The sequence below is a fragment of the Lygodium microphyllum genome, chromosome 29, assembly GCF_053477565.2.
Source record: "Lygodium microphyllum isolate KBCC chromosome 29, Lygodium_microphyllum_v1.1.10, whole genome shotgun sequence".
NCBI classification, from domain to species: Eukaryota; Viridiplantae; Streptophyta; class Polypodiopsida; order Schizaeales; family Lygodiaceae; genus Lygodium; species Lygodium microphyllum.
The window spans coordinates 114,456,464-114,477,386 of NC_141163.1; the positions used below are offsets into that span (position 1 = coordinate 114,456,464).

Sequence of the window (20,923 nt, forward strand, 5' to 3'; positions counted from 1 at the left end):
TCCACTGAGATTCCTTCTGCTGATACTATGAATCCCAGATATTCAATCTGACGTTTGAAGAATGCACACTTCGTCATCTTAGCATACAGCTTATGTGACCTCATTGTCTCAAGGACAATCCGAAGTTGGGGTTCATGATCTTCTTCATGTTTAGAATAGACTAAAGTGTCGTCGAAGAAGACAAGCACGAAATCATCAAGATATGGCCTAAAGATATCCTGCATTAACCTGTTGAAGGTGGCAGGTGCATTCGTAAGTCCGAATGACATATCTAGGAACTCAAAGTGCCCATATCTTGTATTGAAGGCCGTCTTGGGGATATCTTCTTCCTTAATCCTTATTTGATAGTAACCTGACCTGAGATCAATCTTGGAGAAGATCTTTGCACCCTGAAGATGATCAAGAAGCTCATCTATTCTAGGAATAGGATACTTATTCTTGACCGTTGATTGATTCAATCCTCGGTAATCAATACATAGTCGAAGTGTCCTATCTTTCTTTTTCTGGAATAGTACTTGAGCTCCCCACGGTGAACTGCTACGCCGGATGTAGCCCTGATCTAGTAGTTGCTTGAGTTGTTCCTTCAGCTCAATTGCTTCTGGTATGGACATTTTATAAGGTCTTTTTGCAATTGGCGTAGCTCCTGGTACTAACCTAATCTCATGATCCACTTCTCTTTGAGGCGAGAGTTTTGCCAACTCTTCAGGGAATACGTCCGCGTATTCCTTTAGCCAAGAAGGTTTCCCATTAGACTCTTGCTTCTGATCTAACTTGTTGAGTTTGATCAAGTAGACATGTAATCCTTTTCTAACTTATTTTATGATGCGAGATACTTTGGCCAATTGGATTCTTGGCACTCCAGCCTCACCTTGGGTTGTGACTAATTCCCTTTCAGAGTTTTGAAAGGAAACTTGACCCTTTCCACAGTGAATTCATATGGGCGTCATTAGGCTTAAGCCAATCCATTCCGAGTAGACACTCATGGATACCTAAATTCAGGACTCCGAATTTGACCAAAGTCTTCTTTCCTCCCAGGAAGAATTCCACCTTAGCAGTTTGCCTGGTACAAGTAAACTCACGACCATTTGCCAATTCCACAAGCAGTGTAGGTGCTTCTACAGTGGCTAATCCTAATCTTTCTGCACATGCTGGTGAGATAAAGGAATGAGTACTGCCACAATCAATCAAGGTCTTGAAACTTTTACCTTGATAGTCCGACGGTGTCTGAATCACCGAGAACTGGCGATTCGGCCCTTTCTTGTGTAGAGTGGCATGGACTGTCGCCCTTTCAAACTCTGCTTCCATGGTCGGATCTTCTTCTTCTCCTTCTTTGCACAGTTGCCTATTGGCAATGCAGGCGGTTCTCCCTCTGCCTCGGGTAGCGGCTCCTTGACCACGACATGTTCCTTGGAAAGACGCTTGGCGATGTCCTCCACCAAGCTTGGGACATTGCCTTTTGAAGTGACCGGGTTCGTTGCAGTGGAAACAACGGAGGTTTCGGCCATTGCTTTGAGTAGGAACAAAGTTGTTGACGTTGTTAGTCCTTGCTTTCTTTCTTTGTCCCTGATTATGACCTTGAACTCTCTTTAGTTGAGGCCTGAATGCCCCTCCGTTCGGGTCATTATAAGACCAAGTTTTGTTACCCCTTGGTCTAGCCTGCACCTCCTGAATTATAGGCGCCGCTCGAATGAGTGCGTCCTGAAGATCTGATGGATGCATAGATTCGAGACGAGTATTTACTGGTGGATTTAAACCCGTACAAAATTTGGACACCTGCTGTGTCATGTCCATCTGTGGCGCATACTTAAGAAGTGATACAAATTTGGAATAGTATGCATCAAGAGTGAGTCCCAACTGTTTTAGCTCATAGAACTCATTCATTTTCTGCGTGTGATATGGAGGTGGCAAGTATCTTCCCTGCACGGCTTTCTTCAGCTTCTCCCAGGTAACGGATCCCTCCGCGATCCCTTGATCCCTGCACCATTGCTTCCACCAAAGCCTGGCTTCGCCGGTGAGCTTTAGCTTGGCAAGCATAGCCTGATTGGCGGGTGCAGTACCGACTACTTTGAAGTAATCCTCCATGGATTCAATCCAAATTTCAGCATCGGCTTGGACGAACCTGCCTCTCCCATCAAACTCGAGCGCCTTAATCTGCTTGAGAAGGAACTTCTTCTCCTGGATTACAGCAGTACTTGATGTAGGAGGCGAACTAGGAACCTGTACTTGGGATTGTGCCTGGGCAAAGGTTTCTTAACGTTATTATATGATAATCGTTATTCATTTATATTACATCTTCAATTCTGCTATCACGTAAGCAATGTAGCTACTTAACTTTTTATCAATTCTCATGCACAATCAGACATTGATAAAAAGAAGTTTTATTTGTATTTATATGGGCATAGCCCTTTCGGAATACAACATTTCTTGTGATGATAAGCCAACTGTTACATTTAGTTTGGGGAGAACAACGTTGTATTACATTTATCTACAGGAACTGTATAATAGTATGGTTTCGGGTCAAGGAACTTCAGGAATTGGTAAGTCATTGGAAGTTCAGGATATCTTTTCCGTTGGAATCCATACTTCTCATGGCGGCCCAACACTTGAATCTTGTTGGCGGGGATTAGTATGAGTTCATCTCAACCCTCCGACCTCGAATATGTAAAGTGGAGTTTACGTGAGCTTCCACAAAAATGAACAGCTTCACGACTTTCAGGTCTTCCAACCACTTGATCCTCTTTGGGTTGGTTTGTAGGTAAGCAAACCGGTGGGCGGCTATATAGTAGATTCGTGAAGCACCCATTCATCTTCGTTCCATATACAAGGGTGATGGATTATAGATTTGCTCCAGGATGTTCATCACCTCAACCCTTTCTCGATAATGCGGAGAATGCATTGCAGTCATAAACATGATTCGAAATACTAAGAACTTATTCCATGCTTCGTAATTCTGCAAGACAGCATTGAAGGTAAGAAAATGTTTGGAACATTATCATTTGCTTTGCTTGTTCTTGTTAAGATTTTATAAAACAATTCCGTTGGTTCACTGTGATACCAACTGTAACATGTCCACTAGTATCATCTAGGACACGTCTTAGCAGTCCATCGGAAAGGATGTCTAGAAAACTCCGCCCGGCACTCCCATGGAATGTTACGGGGTTTGCGATCTAGGGCTTTCCGCATCTGCCACGTAGCGGAAGTATTCCGGCCGTTCCCACTTAGGATCGACCTGAATTAGGGTTTTCCTGATTGGTCATTTCCTAACAGTAACTAGCGTCAGACCCAAGCGAGCTACTTTACGCAAAAACGCCAGGTCCGAAGCAGATTCACGCTGCACTTGGTTCAAGGAGAATGGGAAATGAGAGGGATGCAAAGCTCAACCTCTCTGCCATAAGGCATAGTCCCATTCCGTTCCCCTAACACAGCGTAAATCAGTTCACTCACAACTCTAGGTCAACGCTTTAGTTGTTCGTGTTCTTTGACGATCTTCCTGCTGTCCATCATGATTTGAGAAAAGTTCCCGGCCAACCGGGACTACCCATCCGTAGGACGGACCTATGGTCCATCCTCCGCACTTTCCTCGGTTGTTTTAGTTATTTAATTACCTAACACATTAGTCGGACATGTAACAACCAGCTTCTTTAATTAATCCGTTAGGCATTGGTTCCTTCACGTAATCTTATCACTTGACATAGAAAAACAATATCAGACAAGTTCCTTGTTAACAGGTTATCATATTTATCTTTGAAATACAAAGAGTCCAGCCCGTAGGCTTATCCACAATCCGCCCGAAGGCTATCCAGCAATCCAAAGGGATCACTAATCCAAGTTTTCGCCCGTAGACTAGTATGCGGGCCTTGAGATCCAATCTCGAGTCACATTAGTCTCTTGTGCAGGACCCGGAAAGCGAGGGATTTATGGCCAGAGCCCCCCTTGGCACCCAAGCGTTCTCTTGCTCCAAGTAGCGCTCAACGGAGAGACCTCTCGCGGCGGGTTCGGTCCACTTTCCCGGCGCGGTCAACAACCCCCTTGGTTAGGGTTAGGCAGGCAGTCGGGGGTAATTGAGCTGCCTCTCCCTTCAGGCCTTCAACCTGAAGTATAGATATTCATTTATCTTTTAATTCTTTTGAACAAACAAAGCCAAACAGTGCTCTAAAATTTGTAGCAATCACAAACTTTTCCATTGATCGTTTTTGTTGGCAAACTGCTAAGGAATGAATCCTTCCTTTCGAATGCCTCCAGCACTCGATCCGGGATTACTTGCAACTTGGCAAAATCCCCTATATCCTGGGTCAGGGCGTACCCTATTAACCCGACTTGGTCAAATCTTAAGTTTATCGGTTGGTCTTTAGTTTCCAAACAATCTTCCTTACTCAAGAAGGATACTAAATTAGGATGATTATTCATCCTCTTGCAAGATAACTTGCGTAAGGACATGCCAACTTCATTGCGAGAACTTGGGCATTTCCTTGTGATCCAATCACAAGATCATATGACTCCGCACTTGTTGCGCAAGTGCTGCATCGAACTATGAGACTATGGAGTCACGAAACAATCTGTTTCAGGTTCTTTAAGTTGACATCGTTAGACCTAGGGTTTCCAAGCTTCATCTTTGTAAGAGTCTCAGGGACAAACCCTAGTTCCTTTTACGATTACAATTCACTGTCCCTACATTCAGGAAATGTGGGCAAGTATTTAAGGTATAGGCGTTTCTTGGAATTTAACTCATTCCCAACGAGTATTTCGCAGCATAGGTGTTTTAAGTTTATGCCAATTTGGTTAACTCTAGAAGATAATTTCGAGATTACTTCCGCATGATTCATTGTCTATGCATAAATTGATTTTTCAATCCTAAACTTTATCGATTTGAGGTTAGGTTAATTCCAAATAATCTTCCTACACTTTTGCGAACAAAATTCATGCTAAACAAGCAACCTTTTACTTGATAATTTATGCTGTTGACAAACGATATTTTCCTAGAGTTTATGCATCGTAAGAATCATTTCATGCTTGCACTTTCCATGATGATTCATTGCAAAGAGGATATGGATTAATAGTACGAGATGCAGTTTATACTTCTAGGCTTAATCGAAGTATACTATTTCAATGGATAATAATCTAATCTTATAATTCATTTCAATGCATAAGCTATTTGCTAGAAATGCTTTTATGCTTTCTTTATTTTGCATGTTTCATTAAAAATATTGATGACTAAGTTCCTTCGACGTGAACAACTAGGACGAAAATATATCCTATTTCTAATAATTAACCTTGCAAGATTGAATTACAACAATATCAAATAATAATTTAGAAAGGAAAACCTGGGTTTGGGAGCTCCATCGAGGAGCTTCTGCGACCTTACTATTCCTCCCTCTCCAGCACGACTGTCGGCTGGGGGGAGGGGGGGGGATAATGAATTTTTTTTTTTTGCATTATCGTCAAGAAATTAATAAAATTGCCTTATCATTATCCCCCTTTCCTATAAGGGATAGTTCACGCGAGGAAAGAGATTTAGAACTTTACATTAGCAGATGGAGAGCGACGGGGAGAGGTTCGGCCTCCTCCTCGTTGGGCCCACGACACACTCCGAGATTCGGGGATCGAGGGGATCCCTGAGGAGTGGGAACCGCATGATGGACCGCAGAGGTCACGGAGGAACCATGCACATTCCTCGGAGCTTGTTTGCTCCAACTATTGTTTGCTGACCCGTGTTATGCAGGATTGTGAGCCCACTTCCGTGAAGAAGGCTTTGCAGTCTGATTATTGGCAGAAGGCTATGGAAGCCACTTCCGTGAAGGAGGCTTTGCAGTTTGATCATTGGCGGAAGGCTATGGAAGCTGAGTTGGAGGCTATTGAGAGGAATGGCGCTTGGTTTCTTGTGCCTCGTCCCTCTCACAAGAAGGTGATTGGTGTCAAGTGGGTCTTCAAGACCAAGTACCTTAGCGATGGTTCTTTGGACAAGCACAAGGTTCGCCTTGTTGCTAAAGCCCAGGCATTGATTTCCATGATACTTTTGTCCCCATTGCTCGTATGGCGACTATTCGAGTTGTTCTTGCCTTGGCTGGCCATAGGAGATGGCTTGTCTCTCAGTTGGATGTGAAGTTGGCCTTTCTGAATGGTGACTTGCAAGAGGAGATCTATGCTGAGCAACCTCCTGGCTTTGGATCCTCGGATGGGAAAGTTTACAGGTTGACGAAGGCCTTGTATGGCCTCAAGCAGGCTCTGCGTGCATGGAACGAGAAGATTGACTCGTTTCTTTAGTCGAAGTTGGGATATCGGCGCTCCACGGCTGATCTGCAGCTTTATGTGTACGCTTCCGAGGTTGGTCATGTGTTGTTTGTGTCGTATGTTGATGATTTGATTCTGACAGGGGATCATGCATGGCATTCGAGATGACGGATTTGGGGCTTCATTTTTTCTTGGGTCACGAGATTTATCATTCTCAGAGGGGGATTTTCATCTCTCAGCAGAGGTACATTTAGGAGCTCTTGGTGACTTTTGAGATGGAGACTTATCGGCCCATTACTACTATGGATCCGAATTGGAAGGCCACTTCACACTCAGATTCTCCCGTGATGGATGCTTCACGCTACCGTCAGTTGATTGGATCCTTGATTTGGCTTCCCAACACTCGTGTTGATCTTTGTTTTGCTGTGGGTCTTTTGGCAAGGTTCATGACTGAACTCAAACAGGTGCATTGGCAGGCTGCGTGCTTCCGATCTGGTTCTTGCAGGTTGGAGTGACTCGGATTGGGCTGGCGATGTGGACTTTATTTCCTGGCTATTTATAGTCAGGTTGTGGCACACTCTCCCATCTATTTACTTCAGATTCTAATCTTGAGATTTGTTGGCTGAGACAGATTGTGCTCGGGCTGACGGAGATCGAGGTCATCAAGTCGGAGACATACATAGATATTTCCTCTGCCCCCGTGTATATTTCTGCACCCTTATACAGCATACTACACTGCAGATTTTCTGCGTTTACAATGTCTCCTTTTCTCTTTCTCTCTTCTCTCTGTGTTCACTCTCTCTCAGTCTTTGTCCTACGCTTCCGCATTGCTGCACTGTGACAGAGTAGAGTGGTTTCTCATTAGGTCTTAAGTGAAGATGGTAGCATATTGAAGAGGAATATGTTCTGTCAACGTTGCAAAAAGGCAAGCCATTTTGATAAACTCTTCTACTTGTGGATTATCCACCATGAATGTGATCGATTGCAAGCTGAATTGTTGGCGGTTTCCAAGTTGGTCTCGTGGGAAGAAAAACAAGATGATTAGGTTCAATTTGATAACATGATTGAAAATTGTTTCTATTGCTGATGTTACACTATTGATAAGAGGTGTCCTCTTGTCCTTTCTCACTATTCATCAGGTTTTTTGGATCCCTCGCGGATATTGTGGCTTGTGGGATATGCTTTCCATACATTTGCAGGATTGGCAACCTTTCCCTAGATCTTCCTTGGTGGAATCGGAGAATTGCTAGCCGGCTGTGTTTGGAGGGTGCTTTTGTTAATCACATCTATCACTTGCTTGTTAGGGATCCCCACTTGTTAGCAACTAAAGCTAATTTTGTTTTGGGCCTTCACAAAAGCAAGTCATGGTGGAAAACGATTTTGGAAGGATGGATTAATAAAACTCCATTCAAAATTAGGTCATGGTAGAAATTGATGATTTTGGAAGGAGGGATTAATAAAACTCCATTCAAATGCAAGGTTTTTCTTTGGAGAATATTGATTAGTGGTTGATTCCTTGCTTTGGCCCTCTCTAGAAGGCATATTTCTAATGGCACTTGCTTCTTTTGCACTGCCAATGTGGAGTCTTGGCGGAAGTTTATCTCTTGTCCATTGCCTAGGAATATTTGATCTCTTCTATCTACATTTGGTGAAAAGTTGTGGTATCTCTTATGCATCTTTTTGATTGGGTATTTGGCAAGGTAAAATTTTTCTACTCCTACATAACTGCACATGAAGATAAAGCTCAAATTTCTTAGATTTTGGGGTTGTTGGCATAACTGGGTTACTAGGAATACCTTTAATTTTTATTGTAGTTTTGGTGTACAATGTCATGTCACTAGATTGAAAGGTCTTCTCCATTGGTACCTGGATCTTATTTAGAATGTAGACCTTTTCTTTTGGGAGGATTTAGTCTTTTGCCATATGTTAGTTTTCTTAGCTGTTTTGCGATCTCTTTACCTTTTTGTGACTCTTATACTCTTGTGCTTTTGCTATAATTAATACTATTATTGTTTGGAGAGAGAGAGAGAGAGAGAGAGAGAGAGAGGACAAACTCAAGGGTTTTCTACATTGGCAGTTAGATCTTGTGCAACATGCTGATCTTTGCCCTAGGGAGGATTTAGCTCCTTGGCATACAGCAATATCTTCTAGTTCTTTGTCGTGACTTTTTGTATTTTTCATGTCATGTGACTTTTGTATGCCTTTTGTTATTAGATATAATATAAATTACCCATTACATGAGAGAGAGAGAGAGAGCATTAGGGAATCTTGCCAACACCAATTGTGAGGCTTCTGCGAGATTTGGCCACTTAGGGTTTGTAGAATATGAGGTATTGCTCAAATGACAAGTGCTCAAGATGATTTTTTTTCTAGAGTTTCAATGTTCTTTGATAGATGCTTGGTTTATATTGTGGCTTGGAGTTCATTGACAAACTTCCAATGTTTGCTCTAGTAGGAATGCCCAGTGTGGGTTGAAGTTGAATGCTGTCCTACAATCTATTGGCCTTTGCTTAAGTATGCTAAGGGGGAGATTGGCATGGTTTTGGTTTCCCATAGCTTGCGGACTACCAACTGCAACCGCATGTGCATGTTGTGGGATACCTTGCGCAAAAGGCCCAATTGACTATGCTTAAATTATCCTAGAATGCCTTCATTGCATTATCATTTGAAATGGGGTGCTGGGGATTGTTTTTCATGTGGACAACTGGGGCATTTTATGGCTGAATGCCAATGCCCAAAGAAATCTACTACCGTGGATGGCAGGGGATAGACTCCCCTAGTCAATGATGCTCTATGTATGATGACCCTTGAGCACATGAAGTCCTTGTGAAGACTAATGTGGAGAAACAGAAACAACCTATGCAGCCATTGAATTCCCATAACCAAGATAGGGTTGATGTTCGTGCGCCGGAAGAGGTAAACAATCTAACGTGGGATTGGCAATAGTTGTACCTAGCACTTTACAAGATCACTTATGCACTTATGTGCGGTGCAAGGATAAGTCGTCATCTATACCCACTACTCACATGCTTTCGATGGGCCCTTGGAAAACTTCTGCTCTAGAGGCCTTTGTGGACCGTTCATGAGAACCTCTTGCTTGGCTTGCATTTGATCTATGGGTAAAGTGATCACCCCTTGGGATCGTTGATATCCAAGGGTTGCTCCATAGTAGAGAAATGATCCCTCCACTTTGGAGACTTTGGAAGATAGGGATTTAAATTCGTTTGCAGTGTTAGCTGATTTTCTTGATGAGGGCACTCTTAACCTTTTAGCTGAAAAAGTGCAGTTGAGGCAAATTCAGCCTTGACATTAAACCCCTTTTTTTATGATTTCTGAGGCTTGCCACTTGGAATGTGCGTGGCATTTGTTCATGTAGTAAGGAGCATGATATGTGGCATGTCTTACATGATAATCAATGGGATGTGTTATGCGCTTTTGAGCATAAAAGCCATGGTGAAGACGGGAAGATCATGGATTGCCATGGACACTGTTTGTTTTATGCAGGGGGTTTAGCACAATGCTATTCAAGTGTGCTTATGGTCCTGCATGAAAAATTTCAGTCAATTCTTGTCAAGAATGCTGTGCATGGTCACATTCTAGTTATTGAAATCCTATTCGAAGGGAAGGTTTTATTGCTGGTAGGCCTTTATGCACCGAATGATTCTTCGTTTAGATGGGGTTTGTGGGACCATTTGGAAGCTTGTTTTGTCTCTTGGTAGACCAGGATTGCTGATGGGAGACTTCAATATGTGTGTTATCATTCCCAGTCTACTTTTGAGCACTCGATGATGGATGCACATGAGAGCCATGCGTGTCATAATTTTGAAATTATTGTTTTCAAGCAGGATATGTGGTCGTCCTAGCTCCATCCATCGGATTTAGGTTTTACTTTTCAATCAACACAGTATTCTGGCACATGGTCTTGCTTGGATCACATGTATGTTATGGATGCTGATGCCTTTCTACGTGAGATTTTGGACATGCGAGTGCTGCAACAATATGCTTTGTTGGATAATTTCCCTTTGCAGTTTGACATGCTTGCACACACTGTCACCCCTTTTGCCAATTTTTTGAATGGCTCCCATTGTGCTTGAACTCATCTTATTTGAAGCATCTAGTCTTTAATGGTTATATGGGGCAGCTGGTTGACATGTTTTTACTTGATTTCCACTCTAGGGACATTGACTCTTTTGAGGAATTGCTCCATAATGTGCAGAGGGTTGCTGGGCATTATGGTATCCTTCATGCTTCTCTTTGCAGGCAATGTTGGCAAGTGGCTGAAGCAGTGCTAGCCCGCTCTTTACTACTTGATTCTCGAGATGATCCGTTTCTACTACAGTCTACCATTAGCTACAAATTTGACAAATCTCATCTAGCAATTCCGGTTAAGATTGTTCTAGCAAGCCAAGTTGCAAAGCTTGACTAAGAATTTACAAGATACTTCATGTTAGTTACATAATTTTTTTGAAGGCTTGCATGCCTCTCCTACTCTAGAGAATATGGTTCGACTCTAGCATTCGCAAGGCCAAATGGTTACGAATCCGCAATCCATTGTGCATATGTATAGCGAGTACTTCCTCGATCTTCTTGGCTCTTCATCTCCCTCTACTCAGCAGACCATCCAAGCTCACTTGGCTTTCTATGCATTGGTCAAGGATCAGGTGTTGCGAAATATGCATGATGATTTGGAGAGAGAGATTTGTGAGAAAGAGGTCATGGATGTGTTTTTGCATGCGTGTGAGGATAAAAGTCTAGGATGAAATGGCTAGACTAATGAATTTTTCGAAGCCTATGTTGCTAGTTTGATGAGTGGTATCCAAATTGATTTTATGGGATGGAAAGCAAGACGATTGTCCTTCTATTTTTTATGCCACTTTGGTGAGTTGCAAGGGGTTGATATCTTTCCACACTACCAGGAGGTTTTTTCGGATCCCTCAAGGATATAGGGACTTGTGGAACCAGCTTTTGATGGCACTCCAACCCAGAGAGCCCTTCCTTGCTCTCGATTCCGATCTTCCATGGCAGGATTGGGACTTTGTAGGTCGACTCTAGTTGGAAAAGGCTTCAGCTAATCAAGTGTATCACCTTATGATTAAGGACCACCATTGGGTGATCACCAAGGGCAATATTGTTTGGGGCTTGTATAAATCTCAAGATTGGTGGAAAATGATTGTCATGGAGGTTTGAATCAACAATACTTCATACAAATGTAAAGTCCTCCTTTGGCATGTCATCGTTGGTGGACTTCCTCTTGCTGCGGCACTTGCAAATTGGCACCGCTAATTTTGACCCTTTGCTTGATATTTGGACGGCGATGATTGGCATGTTGCTGCGTCCCTTTGATTGGGTCTTTGCTCGGCCCAAATACCCCACCCTCTCGTAACCACATATGAAGATTCTGTTTCATTTCTTTCGTTCTGGGGATGTTGGCATAATTGGATAACTTGGAATGCTTTTGTTTTTTATTCCACATCTGGCATTCACAGACAACACCTTGCAAAGCTGAAAGGTCTCCTACATTGGTAACTAGATCTTATTCAGCACACTGATCTTCTTTCCAGGGAGGATCTGGTTCCTTGGCATATGACAATTTCTACTACTTCATTGCAATGACTTTCGTACTCTGCTAGTCATCTAACATTTTGTACATTGTAATTGCTCAATAGGATACAAATACTCATTACGGAAAAAAAAAAGAGAGAGCATTAGGAAAAAAATGAACTCTCTTTTGGGCCTTTTAGCCTCCCCTCTCTCTTCCTTAAAACAAGGAAAATTGGAATCCTTCTCTCCTCATTAATACCCCTTGGAGGATGGAATTATGATGTGCCCCCTCGGGCTCCTTTTTGACTTGGGAAGGGGTGTTGAGAAAGAAAAAATAAAGGCCTTGTTCTCAAATTTAATGAATTGTGGCCTAATTTAACTCTTAAAGAACATCCCCAAAAAGATTTAATCAACGAATAAATGTTTGTCTATTTGTGGAAGGACAAAAGGCCAAAAAATCCCTCTAAAAGGAAGTTGTGGGTGACCTCATTCTCGATCCTTCTTTGTTTGCCCCTTTTCAGCCCTTCATTGATATCATCTCTCCTCCCTCAGCCTGCCATCATCAACTCTCCCCTGTTGTGTTTTACAGCCACCTTGCACAGTGACCACCCTCAGCCTGCCATTGTCATTGCCAGCCTGCTTGGGTCCATTCATGATGTCTGGAGGCCTCATCAGGTTACATTTTCATCCTTGGAGGACCACTGCCTGCATCGATTGCTCACAGAGGTTCATTGTTCCAGCCTGCACATTGTCGCAATTTTCTGTTTTTGCATAATTATGCAGCTGGACAACACACTCTTGGCATCATACTAGTGACTGTTGCTGCATTTGGGATATGTCTCCCATACAAAGACTCCCTTGGAGGTGTTCTCGGGATCTCTGACATCTCTTAGCTCACCTCTGCACTGATCCCTGAGTCATGGAGGCTTGAGGCCTCTGTGTGCCAGACTTATTTTTATACACGCTCTCCTATATTGAGCATTGATCGAATTGTCCTTATCGTTTGTCATATGCTGTGTGTTTCTCTTTGTTTGCCCTAGCATTACTAGCATTACCTTACATAGCCATGCTGCTAATCCAAAGGCAGATAATGTATCCATCAGAATTTGAACATCACGGGGGTCATTTTTAGGCATAAAAAAGAATCCTCATCATAGGGTTGGGCAAGGAAAGGCTTTGCACTTGTAAATGCAGCCCATGTAACCTTTGTGCATTTGTGGGTTTGTCCATATATAGCAACAACAGGTGAGTGGCAAATGGCATACAGCAAAGCACTTGATGGACATCTTTGTGTTGTAGATCTGCCGAACGTCTAAAGCATCAATAAATCCTCAATACAGCCAGTAAATGACGGACTAATTTATTCCAAAGCCTAGTTTCAGGATAGTATGAGATATAAGTCCTATTGCTCTGCATCTAATTCGTTTGTGGCTTGCCACATCCACTTGCACGATCAACACATCTTGATGAGTATATTTAATGTTCTCAATAGAAATAAGGGCATTTGCGATGTTATCATCAATCTGCCATCCAGGCACAAACCCATATTGCCTAGGATGCAGTCTTGCATGCAAGATATCCTCACTTTTCATACAATTACTTTTTTGGAGCGAATCTAAGGAGGACATGTGGCTTGCCACATCCACTTGCATGATCAACACATCTTGATGAGTATATTTAATGTTCTCAATAGAAATAAGGGCATTTGTGATATTATCATTATTCTGCCATCCAGGCACAAACCCATATTGCCTAGGATGCGGTCTTGCATGCAATATATCCCCACTTTTCATACAATTGCTTTTTTGGAGCCAATCTAAGGATATGTTTCATTTCTCTGGTCGATGCTGATACTGCCATGCATAATTTATCATCAATAGAATGCGTTTCATCTCATTCCCCCAAGAGGCCATATAGATTTCTTTTGTTTTTTATGCATCATCTAATTGATTGTTAGTGAAGGGTCTTTCCAACCTGGCAGCCTCAAGTGAATCAATTGGGCACATCATCAAGAAATTCCGGACAAGCATTTATAACATCAGCTGAAGGAAATGGTGGTTGATAGTATACACAGTAAGTGCAACTTGCACACAACCATTGTGAACTCAGCTGGTCCAGATTGGAGAATAGCACACACACACTGTACAACCTGAACATAGTGACACGAACACACAGAGAGCCACAGGTGGAACCCTTTCTAAGGAAGGAAGAATATATTTATTCCCTACCAATGGTAGGGAATGGTCAAAGCCTTGCTATGTTGGAGATTGCATGTGCCCAAATTACACATATATCTTTTTAAAGCCTTTTGGATAAAGGTTTACAGTTCGTTTGTTTTGCAAGAGGCTTACTGTTTAAAATATTTATCCAGTTTGCATAAAGGTTTACAGTTTGTTTGTTATGCAAGAGGCATACTGTTTAAAATCTTGATCCAATTTGTCTTTTAGTTCTTCAACAAAGCTTTTAAAACATTTCTTTTAGGAAAGGACAGATGGACAGACAGAACATCTTACAAATAAGATGATATGACTAAATTAGTGCTTCCTTTGTCAATAGGTGAATCGGAAAAACTGGTAGGAAAATTCTTGAAGAACCTGAGTGCAGAGGAAAGGAGTGACATTCTGGTGGCTACCAAGTATTGCCCTATGCCATGGCACCTCAATTGCAGGAAGGAGCTAGTAAAATCATTGCGAGAAAGCTTGTTAAGGCTTCAAATGGAAAAAGTTGACTTATTTCAGGTATATTAACAGCATTGTGGCAGTGCTTTTCATCCTTCATATGGATTTGAAACCATACCTGCTGCAGATTCATGGACCAGCACTGTCCATTAGGTCCATTGAACACCTCAGCCATGGACTCGCAGATGCTTATGATGCGGGACTTACAAGAGCAGGTGCCAACATTTCAATCACAAAGCTGCTAGTATACATGCCTTTCATTTCACTGCTAACAACTTATGCTTTCATTATTTCAGTAGGAGTATCAAACTTCAACGAGGAGGAGCTCAAACGTGCTCACAGAGTTCTGGCAGAGAGGAATGTGTCTCTTACATCCAATCAGGTAGTGACTTCTAGACGTTAATGTGACTCATTCATGTGTGTAAGATTATGATAGGAACCTGTGACTCAACAGTTTTGGTGCTAGAGCAGGTGGAGTTCTCATTGTTGAGGATGAAACCTAGCATTGATGGTTTAATGGCGACTTGTGCTCAGCTCGGTGTTGAAGTACTAGCATACTCGCCTCTTGGCATGGGTAGACTTACTGGTAAGATACATCGTATGATATAGCCTAATCTCTAGAACTGAATGTAAGTGCAAAGTGACACATTCATGATGGTTGATGGGGTGGTTATTTCAGGTAAATATTCTGTGTCAAATCCACCTCCTGACAACAGGAGGTTTGGTAATGTGCCCATTGAACAAATTGAACCCCTTTTGGAAAAACTGAGAAGCATTGCAGCTGAGCATGGCAAAACTGTTAGTCAAGTTGCTCTGAACTGGTGCATGTAAGTGAACTTCTGAGTGTGTCTGTGAGCTTTGATTTCAAGTAACGTAGCTCATCCCACATACTTGATACTTGATTCTTTGAATGTGCAGATGCAAAGGCTCAATCCCGATTCCAGGAGCCAAAAATGCAAAGCAGGTAGATAGATGTTTAACCTGACTGCTCGCCACCAGTTTTTAACCATATGGTAGTATATTTTAACATACCAATGATCATACACCCTGCAGGCAGAACAGAATGCAGGTGCTCTAGGATGGAGCTTGTCAGATGAAGAGGTGGAAGCACTTGATAAGTTGGGGTTTGTTGGGAAGAGTAACTGGATGTGGCAGCATGGTTAAATTAGTTCTCTGGCTAGCACACATAGAGATGGACTGGGTCTTATCTGTATAGATGTACAATATCTGTTATTCTTAGTAGCTATGCAATGTTTTTACCCTTGTAAGTGTGATTCTGGAAACCTTTCATGTATAGGATTTTTCTGAAGGATACGGATGTGCCTCGTTAAATATGTTTAAAGTGGTCTTACTGCTTCGGCAAGGGTCTTTTGAAGGAAAAGCCAACAGGACTCGAACATACTATATTATCTGTAAGATATTTACTAGTGTCAAAGTCACTTATTCATAGTAAAGCATACTAGGTGGACTTAAACACAGCTCATCTGCCACATGCAGCTAGTCATGAGGCGTTGCAAGCTTGCAGGTGAAGTGGTTTAGAATGCCTTCTCCCTGACAAATTAGAGCAGGATAGAGCCAATTGGTTATGTCGTAAGTTTTGACTTGTCCTAGTTAGATTGTAAATTAGTTTTGTTTTCACTTACTAAATCTCATTAGAGAAGTTTAAATCTATTTTATTGCTAAATCTTTAAGCTCTTGGTTGTGGTGTCAAGCTTACTACACATTTACTTTTTTCTTCTCAAGCTTAAGCACTCATTTAAATTGTCAAATTCAATAATCCAATTGAAAAGCGAAAGCATTGTAGTTTGGCTTGAATCACATTGCAAAGATTCCTTATGAGGGTTTTGGACACATCAAATGGCCATTATATGAGTGTGCAACGTGCACAAGAAGTGTCAATCTGAATCCATCATATATGCACAATAAGAGAGAAAGGATGTTATGTATGCCAACACTAAGCTATGTAATGGTCAAAATAGTGATGCATCAAGCCCCATGGGGAAGGTTTTGTAACTAGTAAGCCAAATGTCCCAAAATAAAGTACTTTAGTAAGACCATGAGCGAAGTCCAAAGATCCATACGAGCTAATATATATATTCCCGAAGCCAATGATGCATGCAAGAACCATAGAACTATATGAAAGGAATTGTGATATTTCAATTAGTCTTATATGCCAAGGATCCATTGAGCCAAGACAATGTATTTTTGAAACTCAATGTCTATGAAAATCCATGTAAAGGTTATACTTGGAAGATGTATTCTCTCAAGGCAAAGAGAATATGTGCATGTATTAATTATAAAATACATGCCTACTATCAAGGTATAGATCGAAATCCAAACCAAAGTACACATGAAAAATAGAAGACAAATATAAAGTTCAAGAGTAAGCAATCCAAGGACAAGAAGACAATAAGAACTAGGAGCTAATAGAGCAAGAGTCTATGGAGAGCCTAAAGCAAATGAAAGAGAACATCAAACATCAACTAGATGAAAAACCTCAAAACCCTTGACCATGACATAGATGCAACAATTGTTTGCAAAGTGATTCAAAAGAGTGGCCTTGGCAAACAACATAGAAGAGTGGGTTTTACATAAATGATACATAAGATAGTGATACATATTAGATAAATGTTGAAACAATAATGAAATTGATAGTGTGTAATATATGACTACTAGAATGTTCTTGTTCAAACGAGAGAGAGAGAGAGAGCACAAAGAGAGAGTACACATAGGCAAAGAATGTGTGTACATGTGTACACACGTAGAACAAAGAAAGCCACAACAAACATGCACATGCGTGCGCAATGCGCACGCACGCACACACAATGTGTGCATATGTGAGAGCAAACGATATTCAAAAAGGAAAAACTTGTAAATACCAAGGATGATATTACATCATAGTAGTTGAAATACAAAACACTTGAGAGCAAGCGCTTCCTAATAGCAAGGAGTTGACATATGCAACTTTCTATTCATGGATACTAGTAAGCTTATAAACTACTGTAGGAATAGCTTGAATTCCCCAACCTCCCTTCGTAGCATCGCTACATGCTCCCTCAACTCAAGAAATGTATCATACCATACATTGATGCATTAAAGAGGTGACCTCTCAATTGTCTCTAGCTAATTTATATTCTCTGAATCATTAAAGAAGGTGCACAATTTCTCTCTTGTGCCATAGGCTACGAGAAACATTGGATTGACTTCCTCCCATCGGAAAGTCCTCCAATGTCTCGTAAAATTTTCCAAAAACTTTCTACTCTAACATAGCTCCTCCTCAAAGTGCGACCACTTCTTTAATACAACACATCTTAAGAAGGGCTTTTGAAAATGTTCTTTTCTTCGTAGAGCCAACCATGCACACACACATTACACACTTTACTATTTTGTGCACAATCGAGTTGTACTTTTGCATGTCCATGCTTGCTATAGGCGTATTGAACACAATGTCTCAAAGGACACACGAATAGTTTGTTGTTACATCACCATTTAAAGCCATCTTAGTAAATGTTTTGAAAATGGAAAAGATAACAATTAAACATAGAACTCCATACCAATACTAACTGAGAAAAATGAACAACTTTCATGAAGAAAGACAACTCAAATCTTTAAATTTTTACCACAAATGAAGATAAGAAACCAATGAAGGCAGATAGAAAATGAGAACTCTTTTAGAGGAGATATTGTCACATAATAGTCCAAAAAGAAATAGAAGTTATATCTCAATTCCAAAACACTCAGTGCTACACATATAAGTAGCAAGATAAGTACAATCAAAATCAAGATGATATGTAGCTCATCAAGGACTACAAAACCTTAAACCTCTTCATACATATTTTTAAGGGCACCACCTCCTCGTGCAACATTATCACATCCTCTCTCATTAGGGTGAAAGGAAGAGTGTAGCCACTCCTACATATGGTGGGCTCTCAAGGAGAGTCCTCTTCCTAGATGACCTTTGACATATTATCAAAGATATATGCAAAGGGATTCGGTTCTAGGGGTTCACATGGACTTTATCTATAGTTTAAAAGACCACATATTAAATATGTTCTCCACATAAGCATTCAAGGCTCCATAGTCCTTTGCTAATGAATTATAATTTTTTTTGAGTGATGTCAAGTGCCTCGAACCATTACCTCAATTGCTATAATGATATGATACATATAGAACCCAACATTGCCTATTTTAAATAGTCCCTTGGGTGTAGACTTTCAAAATCTCGTGTGCACATTTTTTCATGCTCTCTTCAGAGCACATAAGCTCTTTTGCAATTCCATTTATATCATTAACACCCGAACATCCCATATTTTTCATTCCTACATATATTGTAAGAAAGAATAAGTATGTGAAGGTGAGTGAATAAAAAAAAACATGGCACGCATGTGCACAGAGAGAGAGAGAGAGAGAGAGAGAGAGAGAGAGAGAGAGAGAGAGAGAGAGAGAGAGAGAGAGAGAGAGAGAGAGAGAATGTCGGTTGAAGATCCGCTATTATGCCCCCTAAATTTGCCTCAGCCAGAGGTCCAAGCTAATGGGTCTCTTCAGTTCATGCTGGCCACTTCCAATCATCTTATGTCCGATTATTTTCATGCTAATGAGAGTAAAGCTAACTCTTTTTTGGAAGGGGATCATGTAGATGCAGTTATGGGAACAGAATTGGTTCTACAACAGATTGCTGCCTTCCATGAGAGGGCAGCCATCTTTTATTTTACAGAAAGGACTCCCTTGATCACAAGGATTCGTACATGGCTCGTCTATGCTTGTAAATGTTCAACAAGCCCAAGAAGATGCTCTAGGGCATGTGCATGCTCCTCTTGTCGAAGAGATTTATGATGATCCCAAGGGGTTTTTTGAGGTGCTTTTTCGCTCCTCAGAAGTGCCGTCATTCATTATGCAGTGCATCCCTTTGTTTTTGGATGGGCAACTGGTTCACATGGTCCCTTGGAGGCCCATGGCCGAGTTTCAGGAGGTGTTGAGGCAGGCATGCCCTATTTGGGTGGAGGTGGTTGATTTCCCTGTGCATCTTTGGAGACTCCTCCCTTTGGTCTTGAGAACCTTAGGCGATGTGTTGGTAGAGCCTTGCCTGGCTTCCCACAGTTGGAATAGGGCATGCATGCTTTGGGACATAGGAAAACCTCGCCTGTCCAAAATTCATTTTCAGGTTCCAGGACTGTAAACCTTGGTTTATGAGTTGAAATGGCAAGACATTGTTTCTGATGCGGCCAATTGGGCCATTTTATTTTGGAATGTGACAAAAATTCGGAGGTTTTGCAGCAATCTATAGATTCAGACATGGATATGGAAGATCACCATCCTCCCCACATACATTAGTAGCTTCAAGTTGATCTTGAAATGCCTCCCCAACATGGTCGTGATGAAGGTAAAAAGGAGATTCCTCAAGTGGGCCCTAAGCACACTTCCCTTCCGGTCGACCGGAATGTGTCTTCTCGGGAAGATTCTTGGGTATCGGTGGTTAGACGTAATGTAAGACAAGCATCTCGTTCTCGGCTTCTGCCCATCCATCGCCACACCCTATCACTCGGACCTTTCAATGTAGAGATAGGGGGTTTTATATGAATCCTCAATCTTCACATGCTCCAATCGGGGATGATAAAAGGAATTCCAATTCTACTTTGTGCTTTGATATGCAAGAGAGGCTTGTGCCTCCTAGGGATGTTTTTCATTCACAGCAACAATAGTTTTCTTCTCGTGCTTCGATTGCTGGTTTGTAAAGGGCGGACCTTGTAGATGTAATCCGAAGCGAGATGGAAAGATTCCAGGTAGCCAAAGCTATAGATGTAAAAGGGAAAGGAAAAGCGGTGGTTCAATAGTTTTCTCATTTTCAATTTATTATGAGAATTGCTTTGTGGAATGTGAAAGGTATCTCTTCACGTAGTAAGCGGTATCAATTGTGGAAAGTTGTGTTTGCTGGAAAGTGGGATGTATTTTGTGCGATGGAGCATAAACATCATGCTTTGGCTGGATTCTCCTATGTTTATAAGGATCATGTTGTTTTTTTCAATGGTCAAGCTCCATATAAATCTAGAGTTATGTTGGCTGTCAAATCCTGCCTACAACCATCACTGGTTTCTCAAGGCCCTCGAGGCCGATTTGTAATTCTGGAGATATTGTATGAGGGAGAGGTTTTGTGGTTGGTGGGTGTGTATGCTCCTTCCACAGTAAGGGAGTGTCATCAGCTTTGGGATGACATGCACTGCCTTTCCATGGCTTGCCAAGGTTTTGAGGTTTTGTCATGGGCGACTTTAATGCATGCCTATTTGGGGATCAGGCTACTTCTCTGCACTCAGTTATGGATAGTCCTGAGCGACATGCTTGGGATGCCCTTGCACCTGGATCTTTGAAGCAGCACATGTGGTCATGGATGTATCCATCACAATCTGGTTATACCTTTTGATCTTTGCAACATCCTAACACCTGACTGGATTGGATATATATTTTTCACAGTGATTCCTTTC

The 20,923-nt window shown here is 41.6% G+C and overlaps 1 protein-coding gene across 2 annotated transcripts in view; it reads left to right on the plus strand.

Annotated features, from left to right (window-relative positions):
• LOC148011056 (putative oxidoreductase At1g06690, chloroplastic) overlaps positions 1-15,803 on the plus strand; it is a 28,414-nt gene extending 12,611 nt beyond the window's left edge. For both annotated transcript variants that reach the window (XM_087672012.1, XM_087672011.1), the window contains exons 3-9: positions 14,326-14,507; positions 14,575-14,662; positions 14,744-14,829; positions 14,919-15,033; positions 15,127-15,274; positions 15,366-15,411; positions 15,501-15,803. In XM_087672012.1, coding sequence (XP_087528138.1) covers positions 14,326-14,507; positions 14,575-14,662; positions 14,744-14,829; positions 14,919-15,033; positions 15,127-15,274; positions 15,366-15,411; positions 15,501-15,611 — 776 coding nt within the window. In that variant the 3' untranslated portion in view covers positions 15,612-15,803. The remainder of the gene's footprint in view (positions 1-14,325; positions 14,508-14,574; positions 14,663-14,743; positions 14,830-14,918; positions 15,034-15,126; positions 15,275-15,365; positions 15,412-15,500) is intronic.
• The last annotated feature ends 5,120 nt before the right edge of the window (positions 15,804-20,923 follow it).